The sequence below is a fragment of the Schistocerca americana genome, chromosome 2 (genome assembly GCF_021461395.2).
Source record: "Schistocerca americana isolate TAMUIC-IGC-003095 chromosome 2, iqSchAmer2.1, whole genome shotgun sequence".
Lineage (NCBI taxonomy): Eukaryota > Metazoa > Arthropoda > Insecta > Orthoptera > Acrididae > Schistocerca > Schistocerca americana.
The window spans coordinates 128,342,972-128,366,298 of record NC_060120.1 but is presented as its reverse complement, the minus strand read 5'-3'; the positions used below and the strand labels follow the sequence as shown (position 1 = coordinate 128,366,298).

At 45.2% G+C, this 23,327-nt stretch overlaps 1 protein-coding gene across 1 annotated transcript in view; it reads left to right on the top strand.

The window, feature by feature from the left end:
• Positions 1–23,327, top strand: part of LOC124593822 — a 179,440-nt gene that overhangs the window by 57,214 nt on the left and 98,899 nt on the right. The window contains exon 2 of the mRNA XM_047132171.1: positions 22,072–22,188. Within this exon, the coding sequence (XP_046988127.1) occupies positions 22,072–22,188 (117 nt within the window). The remainder of the gene's footprint in view (positions 1–22,071; positions 22,189–23,327) is intronic.

The following is a 23,327-nucleotide window of genomic DNA, read 5'->3' as shown; positions in this document are numbered from 1 at the left end:
CCGTTTGCTTGTTGCACCTCATTTTTTCTATCCACTGGTTTCACATACGCATCACTGTCGTAGCAGCATGCCCTATACTGCTTTAAAACGCTCCGTTCCTCCAACGATCTACAATAAATTACTGCTACAAGATGAGCAAGTCATTTAATATAATCTAGTCCGAACTGAATGGGTATTGCGTCAGTTTCAGTGGTCATTACTGCAGCTAGTGATTTTAATCGATTTCTCTTTCCGCGTGCACCTCTGCAGCTGAGCTCCCACCGTGTCATACTGTCATGCGGTCCACCTTGGCTCAGTTCCCGGCACTAACAGTGATTTCCCTATAATGGGCTGGGCGACTGCAGTCAGCTTCGTGAGGGTAGCTGAGCTGAGGAGTTACTTGAACGCAAGTAGCGGCTATCAGGACCAGGAAGCTGGTAACGACTGGGGGAGCTGTTCGCTGACCAAAGTCCCCCCATACTGCGACCAAATGACGCCATTGGTAGAAGATGCACGGTGACCGGGCAGCAGCGAGTGGTCTTTAGGGCCCGATCACCTAGTTCACTTTCGCATTTGTAAAATCATTTAAAATTTGTCATTTCCCTGTTCATGTGACTCTCTAAAAGAGGAAGCACAGTATTATCATCTACTGGAAAACAACCGGTCTTTTTTCGTTCTTTTTCTGGAGCCACAGTCAAGTAAAATTTTCGAAACGATATTTCCATCATTTGGGCCTTCGGCCATTTTCAAGTGTTACAACGTCATTTCAAGTGAAATGAAGCTTACACCTGTGTTTTGGACGTCTAAACAATTAGTTGACATAACTCGATGTGTATTTTTCGATGATGACTTGTGTTTCAGATTAGTCGGACGATTTCTGACGTTGTAATACTTGGAAATGGCCTAAGGGTAAGTAAATAAACACATTATATACTGTCAAATAGCGGAAATATCGTTTTGAAAATTCTGGAAAACAGTTTGAGAGAACATCCTATTTAGTATCAGTATGATGTATGAGCGACAGGGCAACCGACTTTGATCCATTTGCTGACTTTACGTAAGATCGAACTTTGTTTGGATTCTTAGCCATTTCGGTAATAAGATACAGCGTTAGAGTTTTTGCTTATTGACTGTTTAAAAGTTATTTATTCATTCTTCACAATTACAGCCTGGGAAGTTAAAGCCCAACCCACGTTTTTGTATGTACTAAGAGGTACACTATGTGATCAAAAGTACCCGGACAACTGGCTGAAATGACTAACAAGTTCGTGGCGCCCTCCATCGATAATGCTGGGATTCAGTATGGTGTTGGCCCATCCTTAGCCTTTATGACAGCTTCCACTCTCGCAGGCATACGTTCAATGAGGTGCTGGAAGGTTTTTTGGGGAATGGCAGCCCATTCTTCACGGAGTGCTGCGCTGAGGAGAGGTATCGATGTCGATCGGTGAGGCCTGGCACGAAGTGGGCGTTCCAAAACATCCGATAGCTGTTCTATAGGATTCAGGCCAGGTCTCTATGCAGGCTAGTCCATTACAGGGATGTTATTGTCGTGTAACCACTCCGCCACAGGCCGTGCATTATGAACAGGTGCTCGATCGTGCTGAACGATGCAAACGCCATCTCCCCAGACTGAAGCAATTGGAGTATGAATAGTTTTGATCCAATTATAGAGATATAAGCTAAGGAGATTATTTGTGAGTTTTTCTGGAATGTTGAGACATTGAGGTAAGCACGCTAGCAGGTAGCATTGTTTTATGTTTTTGAGATTGTAGTAACGATGCTGAGATATTAAGATTGTTATATGGATTGTTGCATGGATTGCTTTGATAGGTAGATGAGGTTCCCCATGCTTAAAGTTACTTCTTAGAGTCATGTTATGTAAATACTATTGTGAACATTCATTTGATTTTTAAGGCATTACTTTTAAATATAGAGTTTCATTTGAATTTTGTCAGAAGCCATTTCCTACCAGTTAAAATTCCCACCCTCCTCCATTTCACGTACGCACAGTGCACTTTATGGCGCGTAATTTTCTGTCGTAGTCTTTAATATTGCTTTGCTGCTGTGTACTGTGCACCGCTTTCGACAAATCTGCAAAGACGTTTGTCGAGACACGAGGTAAGTGAAAATACAGTTTAGGACAAGGAATTTCTTTGTAAGTTCAGTTGAGAAGTTAAGTTACATTCAGGATAGCTTTGCATTTTTATAAAAACAGTTAGCTTCAATTTATAGACCCTGTTGAGCAAATCATATTAAGTTTTTGTGTAATTCAGTATAGTTAGAGTTTTGCACAGTACATGAGTTTATGTAAGGAATTACTTTGTTTGGTAACCAATTTTGAGGAGTTTTAACTGTCAGTTTTAGGAAGACTCACTCAGATAGAGAGAAGTAGACGAGCGGTTAAGTTACATCTTTCCTGAACAGATTTTTCTCTTCTGCGTGAACAGTCACCAGGGCCATACTAGCATTAATGGTAATAGTTGAAAGAACGGAACCGGTTGTCATATCAAAATAATTCCAGACTGGATCGCCACGTAACGACCTCACATGGGCTACAGGAAGACACGGCAATTCCGTCGACCAGCGGTAGCAGGCAGTATCTGTGTCCCGGCCACTTCCCGTAGCCTCGCTGTCGCCACACGTTGTCGAAGACCAGCCGGTGTGCCGCACAGTGCAAAGCGTAGCGTGTGAAACGAAGGAGCTGGTGGATTACGAACACTGCCGGCTCCGTCCAGATCGGAAGTGAATCGCAAGTGGGAAATAAAATACGGCGAGCGACAAAATGTATTCGGTACTCCTTGTCTTAGCGGCTTGCTCTGCTAACTGAATACAAATGCTACCAAGTGTGCATGAATATGCAGGAAAGAAGACAGGCGAGCAACGAAGCGATTCCGTAACTTTCACTCCGCGAACGGTAACTGGTTGAAGGGATACGGAAACTACCAAAAAATCGATGTGTGATTTTACTTTGGATACTTCCCGGATATTCAACCGGGCAACGAAGTTCAAAAGACGCGATATTTCGGCAAGCCGACTTCTTGCAATCAGTCGTGCCGCACCTGTCAGCTGATATACATCTACAGACTACGTAGGAAAGTTAATCCAACAGCAATAGAGAGTTTTTCAAAACTTGTCAAGGAACAAGAGTGGCAAGATGTTTATAGTGCCGATAACATAGATGATAAATACAATGCTTTCCATAACACATTTCTCATGCTCCTTGAGAGTTGTTTTCCATTAGAACATTCTAAACGGGGTACTAGCAGTAATGGACAGCCCGGTTGGCTGACTAGTGGGATAAGGATATCATGTAGAACAAAGCGGGAATTATATCAAAATGTTAGAAGTAGTCACAATCAAGCTACAGTAGCCCATTACAAACAGTATTGTAAGGTGCTTAAAAATTAGCAAGGCAAAAAGTATGTGGTATGCAAATAGAATAGCTAATTCACAGGCTAAAATTAAAGCCATATGGTCAGTTGTGAAGGAAGTGTCTGGTCAGCAGCACAAGGTTGATGATATAAAGTCAGTTCGCAGTAATAATATTTGTGTTACTGATAAATCAGATATATGTACAGTATTTAACAACCATGTTCTGAGCATTGCTGGTGAATTAAATAAAAATTTAGTTTCTACAGGAAATCATATAAATTTCTTAGCAAATGCCTTTCCGAGATTGACGTCTGAAATACTCCTCTGTGATACAGACAAGAGGGAGATTGAGTCAATAATTAAATCACTGAAGACTAAGGACTCTCATGGTTGTGATGGAGTGTCTAGTAGAATATTAAAGTACTGTGCTGCACATGTTAGCCCTGTATTTAGCCATATTTGTAATTTTTCCTTTAGGAATGGTCAGTTTCTTGAGCGATTAAAGTACTCAGTAGTAAAGCCGCTTTATAAAAAGGGAGAAAGATAATTTTAGACCTATTTCTATGCCATCAGTGTTTGCAAAAGTTATCGAAAAGGCTGTGTATGTAAGGTTAATTGATCATTTTATATCACACGATTTGCTATCAAATGTACAGTTCGGCTTTAGAAGTCGTTTTACAACTGATAATGCTATATTCTCTTTTCTCTGTGAGGTACTGGATGGGCTAAACAAAACGTTTCGAATGCTTGGCGTATTTTTTTGATTTAACAAAGGTATTTGACTGTGTTGATCTCACAGTATTGCTCCAGAAGTTGGACTATTACGGAATAAGGGGAGTAGCTCACAATTGGTTCACCTCTTACTTTAGCAACAGGCAGCAAAAGGTCATTATTCACAATGTTGATAACGGCTGTGATGTGGGATCTGAGTGGGGTACTGTAAAGTGGGGGGTGCCCCAGGGATCAGTGTTGGGTCCGCTCCTGTTCCTTATTTATATAAATGATATGCCCTCTTGTATTATGGGTAACTCTAAAATATTTCTGTTTGCTGATGACACTAGCTTGGTAGTAAACGATGTTGTGTGCAACATTGACTCGGTTTCAAGTAGTGCAGTACATGACCTCAGTTCATGGCTTGTAGAAAATAAACTAACGTTAAATCACAGTAAGACTCAGTTTTCACAGTTTCTAACACACAATTCAACAAAACCTGACGTTTAAATCTCACAGAACGGGCATATGATTAGCGAAACTGAACAGTTCAAATTGCTAGGTGTTCAGATAGATAGTAAGCTGTCGTGGAAAGCCCACGCTCAGGATCTTGTTCAAAGACTTAATACTGCCATTTTCACTATTCGAACGGTATCGAAAGTGAGTGATACTTCGACACGTAAATTAGTCTACTTTGCTTATTTTTATTCATTTATGTCGTATGGTATTATGTTTTGGGGTAACTCTTCCCATTCTAGAAGGATATTTTTGGCTCAGAAACGGGTGGTTCGGGCAATAAGTGGTGTGAGTGCACGAACCTCTTGTCGACCTCTGTTCACGAGTCTGGGTATTTTGACATTGGCCTCTCAATATGTATATTCCTTATTGTCGTTTCTTGTTACCAATATTAGTTTATTTCCAACAATAAGCAGCATTCACTTGGTTAATACTCGGCAGAAATCAAGCCTCCATTTGGATCGGACTTCCTTAACTCTTGTGCAAAAAGGTGTGCAGTATACTTCTGCATCCATTTTCAATAAGCTGCGACTCGAATTCAAAAATCTTAGCAGTAATCCACGCGCTTTCAAAATGAAACTGAAGAGTTTCCTCATGGGTCACTCCTTCTATTCTGTCGAGGAGTTTCTTGAAAAATTAAGCTGATTCTCATTGTATAGCTGATAGCGTTTGCTTAAACTTATGAGCTGATTTTCTTGCAGGTTCATGAACATTTACTTTTATCTCTTATTACTTTTATGTTGTAAGTTCATGTACTGACACGTTCCATGACCTTGGAGATTTGCTCCTCAATTTGATCCTACGGAACTTGACGTGTAAACAAATAAAAATAAAGAGCGGTAAGTTCGCCGGCAGGAGTGGCCGAGCGCTTCTAGGCGCATCAATCTGGAACCGCGCTACCGCTACGGTCGCAGGTTCGAATCCTGCCTCCGGCATGGACATGTGTGATGTCCTCAGGTTAGTTAGGTTTAAGTAGTTCTAAGTTCTAGGGGACGGTTGACCTCAGATGTTAAGTCCCATAGTGCTCAGAGCCATTTGAACCATTTGTTTTTTTTTTTAGCGGCAACTTCAGCGTTTATTTTTTCCTGTCTTTTCCTCGTAGTATATTTATTAAATGTCGTGCTTGTTGTTCTGTGTAAGAGGTTTACACTACTTCTGCATATTGTACACTACTGGCCATTAAAATTGCTACACCAAGAAGAAATGCAGATGATAAACGGGTATTCATTGCACAAATATATTATACTAGAACTGACATGTGATTACATTTTCACACAATTTGGGTGCATAGATCCTGAGAAATCAGCACCCAGAACAACCACCTCTGGCCGTAATAACGGCCTTGATACGCATGGGCATTGAGTCAAACAGAGCTTGGATGGCGTGTACAGGTACAGCTGCCCATGCAGCTTCAACACGATACCACAGTTCATCAAGAGTAGTGACTGGCGTATTGTGACGAGCCAGTTGCTCGGCCACCATTGACCAGACGTTTTCAATTGATGAGAGATCTGGAGAATGCGCTGGCCGGGGCAGCAGTCGAACATTTTCTGTATTCAGAAAGGCCCGTACAGGACCTGCAATATGCGGTCATGCATTATCCTGCTGAAATGCAGGGTTTCGAATGAAGGGTAGAGCCACGGGTCGTAACACATCTAACGAATACACGCTTCCAATGTGCGTTCACCGCGATGTCGCCAAACACGGATGCGACCATCATGATGCTGTAAACAGAACTTGGATTCATCTGAAAAAATGACGTTTTGCCATTCGTGCACCCAGGTTCGTATTCGAGTACACCATCGCAGGCGCTCCTGTCTGTGATGCAGCGTCAAGGGTAACCGCAGCCATGGTCTCCGAGCTGATAGTCCATGCTGCTGCAAACGTCGTCGAACTGTCCGTGCAGATGGTTGTTGTCTTCCAAACGTCCCCATCTGTTTACTCAGAGTTCGAGACGTGGCTGCACGATCCGTTACAGCCATGCGGATAAGATGCCTGTCATCTCGACTGCCAGTGATACGAGGCTGTTGGGATCCAGCACGGCGTTCCGTATTATCCTCCCGAACCCACCGATTCCATATTCTGCTAACGGTCATTGTATCTCGACAAACGCGAGCAGCAGTGTCGCGATACGATAAACCGCAATCGCGATAGGCTACAATCCGACCTTTATCAAAGTCGCAAACGTGATGGTACGCATTTCTCCTCCTTACACGAGGCATCACAACAATGTTTCACCAGGCAACGCCGGTCAACTGGTGTTAGTGTATGAGAAATCTGTTGGAAACTTTCCGCATGTCAGCAAGTTGTAGGTGACGCCACCGGCGCCAATCTTGTGTGAATGCTCTGAAAAGCTAATCATTTGCATATCACAGGATCTTCTTCCTTTCGGTTAAATTTTGCGGCTGCAGCACGTCATCTTTGTGGTGTAGCAATTTTAATGGCCAGTAGCGTAATTTCGCTCCTTTGTCAGAGTAGATTATTATATCTGTAGTGCAGTACTTGCTCACTAAGCAGCCAGCTGCTTAGCTTATTAATGCATCAGCGTCCATTGGCGACACATTAGGAGGGTAAAAAGTTTCATCTCTCGAATTCTGTCTGCTTTTATACTTTACTTCCTCATTTAGTCTTGCTAGAATGGTTAGGACGTGTGCTTGTTGTGTGCGGACGCAGGAGGAGCCGGCCGCAGTTCGCGAACAGCTGAATCCGCTTTTGGCTACGGCCAGTCACCTTCAGGCTGCTGCCTCAGGGTGTAGCGGTAGCGGAGAATCTGGCGCGTCGCATGGGACACCTATGGTGTCGCTTGTTTTGCCCATGGACTCTGCTGCCGAGGCACCTCCTGGTACACCCGAAGCTACAGATCCTCCCTCATCCTCATCGCAGGGTGAGTGGCGGATGATAACACGTTCGAATTTTTTGCTCGAGGCAGAGGGCCAATGTGGAGACTGGCCGTCTGGCCTCGCTCATTCACCCAGAGAGTGGGTATGTGGTCGCTGTTTCAGGAAAGTCCGAGCAGGCACACTGGTTATTTGGAGCTCCAACGTTAGGCGTGTTATGGAGCCTCTTCGACAGATAGCGTTCAGGGCTGGAATGAAAGCCGATATGCACTCAGTATGTCTACCAGAGGGGGGAAGCTCAGCCGAGATGTGGACGCGGCCCTGCCTGCGGCTATCGAGCGTGCAGGATGCAATCATGTGCAAGTTGTGGCCCACGTCGACACCAACGACATCTGTCGCATGGGTTCTGAGACCGTCCTCAGTTCATACAGGCGACTGCCTGATGATGAAGACTCCTGCCCTAGGACGCGGGATGCAAGCAGAGCTCCTTTGGTTTGGAGCCAAGTGGAGGGTCTCAGCCAAAGGCTTCGTCGTCTCTGTGACGGTCTTGGCTGTGCGGATTTCTAGACTTGCGCCATCGGGTGGGAATCTGTAAGACTCCCCTTGATAGGTCAGGGGTGCACTACGCGAAGGAAGCAGCAACTTCGGTATCAGAGTACTTGTGGTATGCACATGACGGTTTTTAAGACTAGGCGGTAATTTGAGGTACTCTAACGGGCACTCGCTAGTCGTTTCGCAGCAAGGGAAGTCAGACCGCGTTCAGACCAATGACACTTCGATAGTCAAAATTTTATCAGTAAACTGTCGAAATATTCGTAACAAAGTTCCCGACTTTACTGACCTCCAGGAAAGCTCTCGCTCTCAAATTATTCCTAGGACCGAGAGATGGCTGAAACCCGAAATGGAAAACTCTAGCGAATCATGGAACGTATATCGGAAAGACAGATCACAGGCCTTAGGAGAGGGGGTGTTCATTGCAGTTGACAAAAATATTGCCTCTACCGAGGTCGAAGTGGAGTGCGACGATGAAGTTATCTTGTCTCATATAACACGTGAACCCAAGTAAACTGTTGAATGCTTTTACCGCCCACCCGATTCCGCTGTGACAGTTCTAGAACCGTGCAAAGAAAGTCTACGGTCAGTATCGCTTAAATACCGAGATCATGTAATACCAGTTGAAGACCACCTAACCTGGAGGATTCATTGCGAGGGATGCAGACAGACAGTCGTGCGAAATGCTTTTGAACACATTTTCTGGGAACTGTCTTGAGCAGTTAGCTCGGCAGCCCATCCATAATGGAAATATCTTAGACCTTGTAGCTACAAATAGGCCGGATCTTATCGAGAATGTCAGTACAGAAATGGGGACTAGCGAAAGTTGATAAATGCGTCAAGAAGGCTAGGAGAGTATTTCTGCTAGATACAGCAGATTAGCATTTGTTAATATCGCACTTGGTGAATTGACGTCATTTAGTTCCAGTAAGAAGGACGTAGAGGGATTATGGGCAAAGGTCAATCAGATTGTAAATTGTGGCCCGGACAGTTACGTGCCTAGTAAGTGGATAAAGGATGGAAAGCGAAATTCAGAGGATGCTGAGGAAGCAGAGGCTATTGCACTCTGGATTCAAAGGGGAAGGCACAAATGACGACAAGCAAAGGTTAGTAGAGATTCGTGTGTCTGTGGAAAGATCTATGCGCCAAGCGTACAGCAACCACCACCATCATACCTTAGAAAAAGATCTGGCAGAGAATCCGAGAAAATTCGGGTCCTATGTAAAACCGCTAAGCAGGCTTCCATTCAGTCCTTGCTGACCAGTCCAATGTGGCAGCTGAAGATAGCAAAACGAAAGCCGATGTTGTAAACCTCGCGTTCAAAAAATCGTTCACGCAGGAGAATCGTACAAACATACCGTCATTTGGCCTTCGGATAGACACCCATATGGGAGACATAATATTCAGCATCCCTAGAGTAGAGAAACAACTGAAAGACTGGAAAGCAAGTAAGCTACCAGATCAGAATGGGATCCCAATTCGGTTCTATAAATCGTTAGCCCTTTACCTAGCTTGAATTCATCTCGAATTTCTCGCCAGGCACAAAGCCCAAAGCAGCTGTAAAAAAGTCCAGGTGATTCCCGTATATAAGAAGGGTAAAAGAACGGACCCGCAAAATTATAGAGCAATATCCCTTAACTTCGGTTTGCTGCAGAATCCTTGAACATATTCTCAGTTCGAATATAATGAATTTTCTTCAGACTGAGAAGCTTATGTCAACGAATCCATTTTAAAAAACGTCACTCGTGCGGAACTCAGCTTGCCGTGTTCTCACATGATATACTGTGAAATACGGATGACAGGCAAGAGGCAGATTCCATACTTCTAGATTTATGAAAAGCATTTGGCATGGTGCCGCTATACAGGCTGTTAACGAAGGTATGGAATACGTTCACAGATTCATGAGTGGCTCGAAGGTTTCTTAAGTAAAAGAACCCAATATGTTGTCCTCGATGGAGAGTGTTCATCAGGGTTAATGCGGATGAGTAGAGAAAACAAACCTGTAGTATTCGGATACAGTATTAGTAGTGTACTGCTTGACACAGTCACGTCGTTTAAATATGTGGGCGTAACGTTGCATGGGACGTGCATGTGAGGACTGTGATAGGTTTACTGAAAGTACTTTAGAAAAGTGTGATTGATCTTTAAAGGAGAAACCTTAGTGTGACCTATTTTGAGTACTGCTCGAGTGTTTGGGAGCCGTACCAGGTCGGATTGAAGGAGGACATCGAAGCAATTTAGAGGCGGACTGCTAGATTTGTTACCGGTAGGTTCGAACACGTAAATGTTACGGGGATGCTTCGGGAACTCAAATGGGTATCCATAGAGGGAAGACGACGTTCTTTGCGAGGAACACTATTGAGAAAATTTAGAGGACCGCATCTGAAGCTGAAGCCCGAATGATTCTAGTGCATCCAGCATTTATTGCGCGTTATGGCCCACAAAGGAAAGATACGAGAAACTAGGGCTCATACGGAGGCACATAGATAGTCGTTTTCCCCTCGCTCTTTTTGCGAGTGGGACAGGAAAGAAAATCACTAATAGTGGTACCTTCCGCCACTCACCATACGGTGGCTTGCAGTGTTTCTATATAGACATAGGTATAGATCTTCAGGCGTTCTTGATGACCCCTGAACGCCTAAAGATGGCAAGAATTCACCTCGCCGAATTATCGTGACCTGGACAATGCTATCTGTTGGAATAAACCAGAAGCATTTTTAAAAAAAATCCTACCTCTGTCAATATCCCTCTATCCAAGATGACGTGCTACGCCCTCCCTGCCAAGAAATCCTCGGGTAACTCGAAAAAAATCACGCTATACCCCGTGAGATCGCACATCTACATCTACAAGGATACTCTGCAAATTACACTTAAGTGCCTGGCAGAGGGTTATTCGAAACACGCTCACAATAATTCTCTGTTATTCCACTCTCGAAAAGCGCACCGTAGAAACGAACACCTTTATCTTTCTGTGTGAGGTCTGATTTTCCTTATTTTGTGATGATGATCGTTTCTCCCTATGTAGGTCGACGTAAACAAATTATTTTCTCATATTGAGGAGAAAGCTGGTGGTTGAAATTTCGTGAGAAGCTCCCACCGCAACGAGAAACACCATTGTTTTAATTATGTCCACCCCAAATCCTGGGCCAGCCGTTGTGGCCGAGCCGTTCTAGGCGCTTCAGTCTGGAACCGCGCGACCGCTACGGTCACAGGTTCGAATCCTGCCTCGGGCATGGATGTGTGTGATGTCCTTAGATTAGGTTTAAGTAGTCCTAAATTCTAGGGGACTGATGTTAAGTCCCATAGTGCTCAGAGCCATTTGAACCCAAATACTGTATAATGTCCGTTACACTCTCTCCCCTATTTCTCGATATTAGAAAAAGTGCTGCTCTTCTTTAAACTTTCTCGATAATAAGCATAGGTATGGTACAGAGTCAAATACTTCTGGGAATTCGTGAAATATTGCACTGACTACGTTGATCCATGGGTTTCAGCACGTCATGCGACAAAAATGCGAGTTGGGTTTCACGTGATCAATGACCAAACTGCGTTGATCGACATATCCGAGCCCGTTGCTCCCGGACAAACATCGGACGCTGTAGTTTCATTGCCTCAGCACCAAACTGTACATTTGCGACCAGAGGTTATCTCAAAAATTTAGCTGAATTCGATGTCCTTACCCTGTTCTGACCTTGCTGCTTTTCTCCACCCTGAGTGATGGGTGAAATTACGACGTTATTTCAGATATCCGGTCGGCCGCTGTGACCGAGCGATTCTAGGCCCTTCAATCCGGAACCGCGCTGCTGCTACGGTCGCAGGCTCGAATCCTGCCTCGGGCATGGATGTGTTTGATGTCCTCAGGTTTAAGTAGTTCTAAGTGTAGGGGACTGATGACCTCAGATGTTAAGTCCCATAGTTCTTAGAACCATTTTTTTTTTTCAGAAATCCGCCCGGCGAGTTTCGACTAGTTTCGGGGTGACGGCCAGTCTGGATGTGGTTTTTAGGCGGTTTCCCACACCCTACTGGGTGAAGATCGCGGTGATATTCACGTCTAACCTCAGTTACACGATTCGCAATCATTTACAAAAATGTTCGTTCACTCTCACTTGAATACCACTACTTGCAGACAGCTGGGTACACATATTCCGTCAAAGGGGGTTACGGGCTAGCAACAGAAAGGGCAGCCAGCTACACCTCAAGCTAATCATGCCAGAACCGTTCGAAACCATACCGATCCTTCGCCGATGTGTGACAAAGGCACAAGAAGAAGAAGGGAGCTAATGTTACCCCCTTGGCACTGGAATGAGCAAACTCGCATACTAAAGGAGTGTCAGTCGCAAACCAAGGAAATCTCTGAAACGACAATAATCACATCAAGCGGCGCTGTGAAGACCTGGAATTAATCGATGCCTGATCGGATTACATCGTTACCACTGAGCCGTGTGCGTCTCGCGTTCTTGCTGTTCTGAACTTGGTGTCTTGTAATAGCGGCAGTGGCGTCTCGTTTCCTTCTTGTGTTAATGGCGCCACTGAGTTTGCTAGTATTGTTTGTCCGCAAATGGCAGCAGCAGCGGTTATCTATAGCTAGTACTGTGGCTCTATCTTTGGTGCGACTGCTTGTATTACCGGATCGACGTGTGTGTCGGGCATTTGGGCTTCGGACAAAGCAGTGAGGAGGTCCTCAGTGCGAGGGAACACTGGCACCACTGGCGGCGTGCAGGCACTGTCGGATCGAGGGGCTGTAGCCGACGACCGAACCCAGGACGTTTGAAGTTGAGTGAACCTCCCAGTACTGAAACCTCCACTGTTTGAGATCTCGCTGTTGTTTGTGTGTTGCTGCTCCCAGGGCTGATGAGACCAACCGCAACAAGTGGAGTCTGTCAGGTTGATGCAAGCTATTTCTTCTTCTTCTGTAGTGTTCAATCCAAGGATTGGTTTGCAACAGCTACAATGGCAGCTTGTCTCCATTCTGTGCGTCTTTCAGCTTTTCTCTTCATTTCTTTATAGGTGTTACATCCCACATCTTTCACGATTTGATCCATGTACCTCAGTCGTGGTCTTCCTCTTGGTCTTTTTCCCTCGACATATCCCTCTATGATTGTGTTCAGGAGTCCTTTATGTCTTAATAGATGGCCTGTAAATTGTACTCTTCTTTTAACAATGAAACTCCAGAAGCTTCTCTTCTCACTTGCTCTTTCCATGTCGATCCATTTTATTTTGAGCATGCGTCTATAGCACCACATTTCAAAAGAATTTAGCTTCTGCTGATCCTCTGTCCCGAGAGTCCATGTTTCACACCCATAGCATGCCACACTCCACACATGTGATTTCAAAAATCTTTTCCTGGTTTCAAGGCTGATGCTCTTAAATGTTAATATGTTTTTCTTCTTGTTAAAAGCAGCCTTTGCTTGAGCTATTCTACTTCTCACTTCTGCCTTGCTCCTTCCATCCCTGGTAATATTACTGCCCAGATAAGTAAATTTATCAACTTGTTCAAGCAGTTCATTGCCTACATGAATTTGGACTTTCACTTGATCTTCTTTGTCGCATGCCATTAGTTTTGTTTTTGCTTTATTAATTCTCATATTATATTCTTCACCCATAACTTTATCCATTCTATTCAGTAGGACTACAAGATCTTCTTCACTTTCAGCCAGGACAGCTATATCATCGGCATATCTTATCATATCTATTCGTTGGCCATGAATTACTACACCTGTCTGTGAATTTTCCCTTACTTTTTTCAGCGCCTCTTCAATGTATGCGTTAAAGATAACAGGGGATAGTGCGCAACCTTGCCGGACACCTTTCCGTATCTGCACCTCTTCTTGTTTTGTCCGTCCACGGATAACTGCTGTCTCGTTTTTGTACAGGTTCCATATCATTTTTCTATCTTTATGGTCTATTCCTACTTTTTTGAGTACCTCAAACATCTTATCCCATTTAACATTATCAAAGGCTTTCTCTACATCTACGAAAGCTATGTATGTTTTCAGGTTCTTATCTAGTCGTTTCTCTATTATTAGTTTTAGAGCAAATATTGCTTCTCTGGTTCCTCTATCTTTCCGGAATCCAAACTGGTCTTCGGAGAGTGTAACTTCGACTTTTTGTTCTATAAGTTTTAGGATAATTGAGGTTAATATTTTAGAGGCGTGAGTAACTAGGCTGAGCGTCCTATAATTTTCACAAGCTATTAGCGGCCTTCTACTGTTTGATATAAGTTTGATTTTGGTGTTATTATTGGTGAAGTGCAGCCAGCGGTATCTTACTTCCTAGTGGCCGCTAACGCCCCAGTTACCTGCCCTGGAGGTTAGCGTAATTTGAGGCAGTGTACTTTTCCTCATCTTGCCCATGCTGTCCGGCATGACGTAAATTTGACAGCTTCCTTGGTTGGGGTATGGATAATTGTTTTCCTTGTCTACCTTGGTTATAGTGGTTCCTTCTGCCGTTTGGTGTTTTAAACACAGGGCTCTAGAGACGCAGTGCTGTCTGACATTTCGCCCTCGACTGAATTATCCCATCGTTGTACTGGGTATCTGGCGTTAGGTGGATTCGGTAAGAAGGTTGATCGGCGTTTAAACCGTCTCTATTTTTAGTTGCCCTCCTTAGGTGAACATTACTCTTGGCTGCCAGTCTCACCGCTTACACAGCTGTAGTGACCTTCCTCAGGTCGATCCAGGGAGCACTGTCTGTGGATCACTCCATCTTACATGGTCATGTTGTTATAATTGATTAAAATTTACCTTAATGCTTTAACGTGTAATTGCTTTCCTGACTTGTAATTCAGGCCTTCAGCCGTTGCCGGCCGGAGTGGCCGAGCGGGTAAAGGCGCTACAGTCTGGAACCGCACGACCGCTACGGTCGCAGGTTCGAATCCTGCCTCGGGCATGGATGTGTGTGATGTCCTTAGGTTAGTTAGTTTTAAGTAGTTCTAAGTTCTAGGGGACTTATGACCACAGCAGTTGAGTCCCATAGGGCTCAGAGCCATTTGAACCTTCAACCGTTAATTGTTTGTAACATTGCTTGTAGCTTTCAGCCTATATATAATTTTCAATTCTGTCTTGATGAGGCCTTTAGCCGTCACTATAGTTTGTTAAGATTGTTTAAAAAAGGGGGTTCTAGTATTTTTAACGTGTAATTGCCGTCCTCCCTTGTAATTCAGGCCTTCGGCTGTTGAGTACCCTGAAGTTGCTTGTGGCCTTCAGCCGACAAATAATTTTGGAATTCTTCCTTAGTAAGGTCTTCAGTTGTCAGTGTAGTAAATTCCTTTAAAATGACTGTTGAAATTTATTTCCTCAAATAAAGTGTATGTGTTTACTGTAGCCAACGGTAGCTGATTACGGCCCCATCCACAATCGTTGCCTTATCCTGCCTCTCGTGACTACCAGGTCACAACCACTTCCCGTTCAAACGAAACACTGACGCGAATGAGCGCTTACAGACCGCGTGACATGACTCCGAAAAGACCGTCCGTCCAGCGCCAGTGTCAGAGTTGAATTGTCCGGATCTCCAGTATTCGACCGGGGTGCGTCTGCATCTCTCCCGTTCAGCAGCAGAGTAGCACATCCGAATCTCTTACCTGTCTGCCGTAGAGTGTCGAGGAACTTTTCTTAACTTTCCAGCTAGAGTCTCCACGAAAGAAAACACGCCCCTAACACTCACGTCGGCCGATCATAACCTGTTTCTTTTTGTTGCCTAACAAACCAGATGAAATTCTTCTTCCGAAATCCTTTCTCAACGGCTGTATTCGACAGAAGTATGCGCCAACAATATCAGCAGCCAATGAAGCGCGTAAATCCTTTTCCCCCCAACGAGAGCAGAGATAATCGTATTCGCGTTCTCCTCGTCTTAGATAATTTCAAAACAGCCACCTAGACACGACGCTGGGAACGGAAACCCGCATGTCCCGTAACTAACTAACTAACACACACGGGGCTATCGCGTCACCTGTCTAACTGAACGGCGGCGAGCTGTTGCTCCCAAAGTCGCTCTGTCGAGAAATTCTCGAGCGTGACTGACTCAAGCGGACCTCAGTCATGTCGCGTCCAGGTACGGTGTCTTTCAGTTGTCGCCTTAACAATGTGGACGGAGGTCGGCGGAGAATTCCTCCTTCGAAAGTTGCTTTTGTCCCCAAAGCATTACGTGCACAAAGACAAAACGCAGCGTAACCGGGTCCGTACAGAGTGGGTGGGTGGGTGCTCGCACAGCACCTGCCAAACTCTGTCTCGCTACACAGTGCAAATGTTCGTTACTTATGTGAAATTGATATTGGCCCTGTCTTGCCGCATAAAGAAGAGGCTGGAATGAGGACGATATCTACTTGTTATGCTACAATTATTTCTGTGCAAAGAAAGCTTCAGATATGATGTTTGGGCGCGTGTAGGTACAGGGTTACTAATTTCGACAGTACTAAGCTGCCATCTTCAGATCCACAGTGTACAGTGAGCCATGCAGCGGCTCGCGTTGGTGCTGTTTGTAGATTTCCGCCCTCTGTTGGAGGCCAGACGGTATCGTTTAGTTGACATGGTTGCGGTTGTTTGTATTCTTCTCGTGTTGACTGGTACCACTCGGTTTCGCAAGCGTTGCCTGTCCGCTAGTGGCTGCAGCAATGGTTATCGATATGTAGTTACTGTCGCCCTATCTTTGGGGCGACGTCGTTGTTTTGCTGGGTCTTGTGAGTGGCGAGTTCGGTTGGGACTCAGTAGAAGCCAGGTCCGCGCAGTGCGCGAACACGCCGGGACTGCTGGCGGCACGCATGGACTGCCGGATGGAAGAGCTGTGGTCACGAGGGAGCACGACTTCGTGGTAAACTGGATACAGCAAGCTTTAAGATGAGTGCATTTCAATCAACGTAGAGCAACACCCACCATTGTGATATCTCGCGGTTCTCAAGTGACTTGGGTTCGTGTTGCTGCTCGTAGTGTCGCCGAGGCGAAGAGCAACGAGTGGAGTGCTTGGTGAAGGCGGATCTGATTAGCTTTCCTCGCCTTCTTATTACTATTTACTGCGTTCAACTTGCTACGTTCAACCAGCGGTAATTTTTCTTGCCTGGTGGCCGGTAACGCCCCAGTTACCTGCCCTGGGGGTTAGTATATGTAACGGCAGTGTACGTTTCCTCGCCTTCCCGCTGCTGTTTGGTGAGGCGTGTAGTTTTGACAGATTTCTTGATTGTAGGCCGGTTGGTGATTCCTCTACTCTGTTGGTAATGATTCCTTTCTCGTTCTGGGGGCTCTAAACACAGTATTCTGGACATAGTGCAGACCGCCAGTTCGGGCTTTGGCGCATTGTTCCATCGTTGCATTTGGTTTATCAGACGTCAGGTAGCTTCAGCAAGATCATAATTAGTCATTCGTTAGACTGCCACTAGTCTGAGTTACCATCTTGTGAAGTGAATGCAACTCTTGGCTGCCTATCTCATCGCTCACGAAAGTGTTTGTTGCCAGACATTCTCAGAGGTTGATTCCTGGAGCACCGTCTGGATCAGTTGCTCGTTTTCTAACTAACTTTTGGTATTGTATTTGCTGTTTTACAGCAGGTTTAAAAAAAGTTTTATATTACTGCCGTGTCTGGCGTGTGAGGCCTTCAGCCGTGATTGTGGTCGTTTGCCTTAAAATTCTAATTTGGTATTTGTATTTACGCAGTAAGCCTTTGAGACCTTATTTACTGCCATTCCTGGCGTCTGATGCCGTCTGTTGTGTTTGTGGCGACTTGCCTTCAATATTTAAATACCTGTAATTTGTAAGTTGCAGCGAGTTTTAAACAATTCTTAATTTATTGCCATACCTGGCATATAAGGCCTACTGCCCAGATCGCAGTGGCTTGCTTTTAAAATATTATCTGTTGTATCTATATTTCATGGTGATTTACTAAATTGTAACTCACTGAAAACACTATTATTTACACTGTTGAATATTCCTTCATTAATAACGTGTGGTATTTTTTATTTATTGTTGAGTCTGGAATTACTGGTTTAATATAAATTGTGTGTAACTGTAGAAGGCAACCAGTAGTAACTGATTACGGCCCCGTCCACAGTCGTAATGGAATCCTGCCTTCCTTGACTACCACCAGGTTTCATACAGGTTATGGAATCACGCTGTGCGATAATACGCAGTTTTGTTTTCGTACATCGTAACAGGCTGATAATAAAAAGAGGACAGGACATTAAAAAACATAGATGTGTTTTCGTTGAAAGACAGGATCATACAACTGTGATATAGGCTATCAAGAATCGTTTCATGTTTCTGGAACGGCCACCGGTTACATACTGCCGGATACCGGTCAGGCTGACAGAGTAATACAGAGGAGTATCACCAGATGGCAGCAACCTCACTTTCTTTTTACCATGAATCCGTTACGGTGGTACGAAAAACAAACGTGCGGTTTATCGCACAGCATGATTTCATTACCTGCACACAGTGGTTCTGAAGATGATAGCTGTGGTGTCACCGCCAGACACCACACTTGTTAGGTGGTAGCCTTTAAATCGGCCGCGGTCCGCTAGTATACGTCGGACCCGCGTGTCGCCACTATCAGTGATTTCAGACCGAGCGCCGCCACACGGCAGGTCTAGAGAGACGTCCTAGCACTCGCCCCAGTTGTACAGCCGACTTTGCTAGCGATGGTTCACTGACAAAATTACGCTCTCAGTTGCCGAGACGATAGTTAGCATAGCCTTCAGCTACGTCATTTGCTACGACCTAGCAAGGCGCCATTATCATTTGCTATTTATCTTGTGATGCCTGTACCGTCAGACCGATGTTCACCAATTATGGATTAAAGTTAAGTATTCCAGAAGCTACGTACCTTTTTTGCTAGTCTCAATTCCTTGTCATTTTTCAGATCACGATATCCTGCGTGAGCTTAAACGCGTGCCCTTCGGCCTCCCGTCCTAGTGGATTGGCTGTCTTGCCAGTCCACAAAAATAGCTTAGTCCTACATGCAAGCGATCATGGCAATGAAAAACTTCATACCTGAACTTTCTTTACACTGCATTCATTGATCGCTCTCCAGCCGACAATGTCAGGTATTTATGCAATTATTTCTGCTCTGGACTTGTTCTTCTGCAGAATTACTGGCGGAATTACTCCTAAATGTGTAGCCGAAATTGATTGACATGAAACGAGTCCGCCAGAAGATCGCTGGCGCGTTTCACGTCGTTTAATTTACACTGAGGCGCAAAAGTCATGGGATACCTCATAATATCGTGTCGTAGGTCCTTTTGCCCGGGGCTGTGCAGCAACTCGACATTGATTGGAAGTCCCCTGCAGAAAATTTAGCCATGTTGCCTCCACAGCTATCCGAGTGTTGCCGATGCAGAATTTTGTGCACGAGCTGACCTTTCGATTATGTCGCATAAATGTTCGATGGGGATTAATGTCGGGCGATATAGGTGACCAAACCGTTCGCTCGAATTGTCCACAATGTTTTTCAGACCGAAAACTAACAGTTGTGATCAGGTGAAATGGCGCACTGACATCCATAAAAATTCAGTCCGTTGTTTCGCTGCTAGTGCTCTCCAAGTAGGCGAACACAATCATTTACAGCCACTGACCGCTTCAGTAGAAGCAGATGACCCGGCTCACTCCACGTAAACACAGCCCACATCATTATGGCGCCATCATCATCTTGCACAATGCTTTGTTGACATATTGGGGCCATGGATTCATGAGATCTGCGCCACATTCGAAACGTACCATCAACTCTTACCGGTTGAAATTGGGACTCATCTGACCAGGTCACAGTTTTCCAGTCGTCTAGCGTCCAACCGGTATAGTCACGAGCCCAGGAGAGTCGCTGCAGGCGATGTCGTATTTTTAGCAAAGTCACCCGCGTGTGTCGTCTGCTGCCATAGCCCATTAACGCCAAATTTTGTCGCGCTATACTAACAGATACGTTCGTCATACGCCCCAAGTTGATTTTTACTGTTACTTCTCGCTATCTTGTCTGTTAGCACTGGCAATTTTACGCAAATACAACTGTTCTCGGTCGTTAAGTGAAGGACATCGGTCACTGTGTTGTCCATAGTGAAAGGGATGAGTGAAATTTGGTACTGTCGGCCGTTCTTGACACTGTGGATCTAGGAATATTGAATTCCCTAACGATTTATGGAATGTCCCATGCGTCTAGCTCCAACTACTGTTCCGCACTCGAAGTCTGTTAACTCCCGTCATGCGACCATAATCCGTCGAACAACTTTTCACATGAATCAACTGAGTGCAAATGACACGTCCGTCAGTGTAATGCCCTTTTATAGTTCGTCTACGCAATACTAGCGACATCTGTGTTTGTACATATCGCTATGCCGTAACTTCTGTCTCCTCAGTATACAGGATAGTTCATTCGTAGTGACCGGGCCAAATATCTCACGAAATAAGCATCAAACGAAAAAAACTACAAAGAACGAGACTCGTCTATCTTGAAGGGGTAACCAGATGGCGCTATGGTTGACCCGCTAGATGGCGCTGCCATAGGTCAAACGATTATAAACTGTGTTTTTTTAAAAATAGGAACCCCCATTTTTTTTACATATTCGTGTAGTACGTAAAGAAATATGAATGTTTTAGTTGGGCTACTTTTTTTCGCTTTGTGATAGATGGCACTGTCATAATCACAAACGTGTAAGTACATGGTATCACGTAACATTCCGCCAGTGTGGACGGTATTTACTTCGTGATGCATTACCCGTGTTAAAATCGACCGTTTACCAATTGCGGAAAACGTCGATATCGTGTTGATGTAAGGCTATTAGAGAAATTACGGGACGATGACAGATTTATGCACGCGTCCTATTTAGCAACGAAGCGTCATTCACCAACAGCGGTAACGTAAACCGGCATAATATGCGCTATTGGGCAACGGAAAATCCACGATGGCTGCGACATGTGGAACATCAGCGACCTTGGCGGGTTAATATATGGTACAGCATTATGGGAGGAAGGCTAATTGGCCCCCATTTTATCGATGGCAGTCTAAATGGCGCAATGTACGCTGATGTCCTACGTGATGTTCTACCGATGTTACTACAAGATGTTCACTGCATGACACAATGGCGATGTACCTCCAACATGGATGTCCGGCACATAGCTCGCGTGCGGTTGAAGCGGTATTGAATAGCATATTTCATGACAGGTGGATTGGTCGTTCGAAGCACCATACCATGGCCCGCACGTTCACCGGATCTGACGTCCCCCGATTTATTTCTGTGGGGAAAGTTGAAGGATATTTGCTATCGTGATCCACCGACAAGGCCTGACAACATGCGTCAGTGCATTGTCAATGCATGTGCGAACATTGCGGAAGGTGAACTACTGTCTGTTGAGAGGAATGTCGTCACACTTATTGCCAAATGCGCTGAGGTTGACGGACATCATTTTGAGCATTTATTGCAGTAATGTGGTATTTACAGGTAGTCACGACGTAACAGCATGTGTTCTCAGAAATGATAAGTTCACAAAGGTACATGTATCACATTGGAACGACCGAAATAAAATGTTCAAACGTACCTACGTTCTGTATTTTAATTTAAAAAACCTACCTGTTACCAACTGTTCATCCAAAATTGTGAGCCATATGTTTGTGACTATTACAGCGCCATCTATCACAAAGCGAAAAAAGTGGTCCAACTAAAACATTCATATTTCTTTACGTACTACACGAATACGTAACAAAAAATGGGGGTTCCTACTTTAAAAAAAAACGCAGTTGATATTCGTGTGACCTATGGCAGCGCCATCCAGCGGGCCAACCATAGCGCCATCTGGTTTCCCCCTTCAAGGTAGACGAGTTTCGTTCTTTGTAGTTTTTTCGTTTGACGCTTATTTCGTGAGATATTTGGCCCGGTCACGGTCAATGGACCACCCTGTATTTAGCGATTCCTTGCTAGGTTCAATATGCGCAGAATGTACGTGGCTGTGTAAGGCGCTAGTGTCAGTTTATACTCTGACGTCATGGAGTGCAGCAATACATTTGCTTTCTGTAATTCTTCCCGAATTTCGTCTTATGACGAACAACAGATTCCAATTCACCGAATGCGCCACACATTGCCCTCCTCGCGATCATTTTCCTCAGTCGCCGTCCTCTTTTAAAGCGGTTGTGCGCACAGCTAGCACTTTTAAACGCGGCGCACCTGCTTGTCGGCAACCCGCGCAGCGGCGCGGCGTCTTGGCAACGCGCGACGCCCGGCGACGGCGACGGCGACGGCGACGGCAGCGCCTCCGCGGTGAGCTGATAACCGAGTTACGGCAGGCGCGCGGCCCGCCCGCCACAAAGGCCGCATTGTCATGTTAATAAGCCCCGCACACAATTGCCTTCCATTTACTGCCAGATGTGTGAAACACTGTTCCGCACCGAAGGAGGAAGTGTGATTATCGAAATGTGATAGGTCGCTCCCGGAACTGTACTACGGCGTCCTCGCCTCGCAGCTGCAGCACTCTCGTTCCGTTCTCTGAGTGCAGTAGAAGGGCTCTGATTCACTTTCTATTCAGTCCGAGTCACAGGGAGAGAGAGGGACTCAGTTTCTCTGCTTGCAGAAATTCTAATACTTGAATATAGTAAGAGACATACACTGCTGGCCACCGTAAATGCAACACCCTGAAGGAAGCATCCGAATCAAATGAAATTTACACCATGAGTTTGCAGCGATGAGATACGCAACTGATTAGAATTTCAGCGCAGACGCACATCACGCGCGCCTGTGGCGCCACCTCATAGCGCCATTTAAGGCTTGGCGATTTCGACGAGTGTACGTTCGGCACGTGTGTTTACCTTGTGGTTGTTTCACAAGACGATCAGTTATGCCTCGTAGACAACAGCGAACATCTTTTGATCAAGTATCCGAGTTCGACAGAGGAAGGATAGTGGCTTACCGAGATTGTGGATTATCATACAGAGAAATCGCTAGTCGTGTTGTACGAAACCAAACAACTGTAATGCGGATATGTGACCGTTGGATGCAGGAGGGTACGACGGACCGACGTGGTCGATCGCATTCACCTCGGTGCACCACTGCACGTGCTGATAGGCAAATTGTGCGCATGGCAGTGACGGCTCGCTCAGTGACATCCCGAACCATAGCACAGCACATTGCGTCTGTAACGCATCATCCAGTGTCTGCGCGTACCATTCGACGCCGTTTACAGCAGAGTGGTCTGTCCGCAAGACGTCTATTGCTTCGTCTACCATTGACGCAGAACCACAGACGTCTCCGTCGCCAATGGTGTGATGACAGACGGATGTGGACGGCAGAATGGAATGACGTTCTCTTTACTGACGAGGCACGCTTCTGTCTGCAGCACCACGATGGTCGGATTCGAGTGTGGAGACACCGTGGAGAGAGGATGCTGGACAGCTGCATTATGC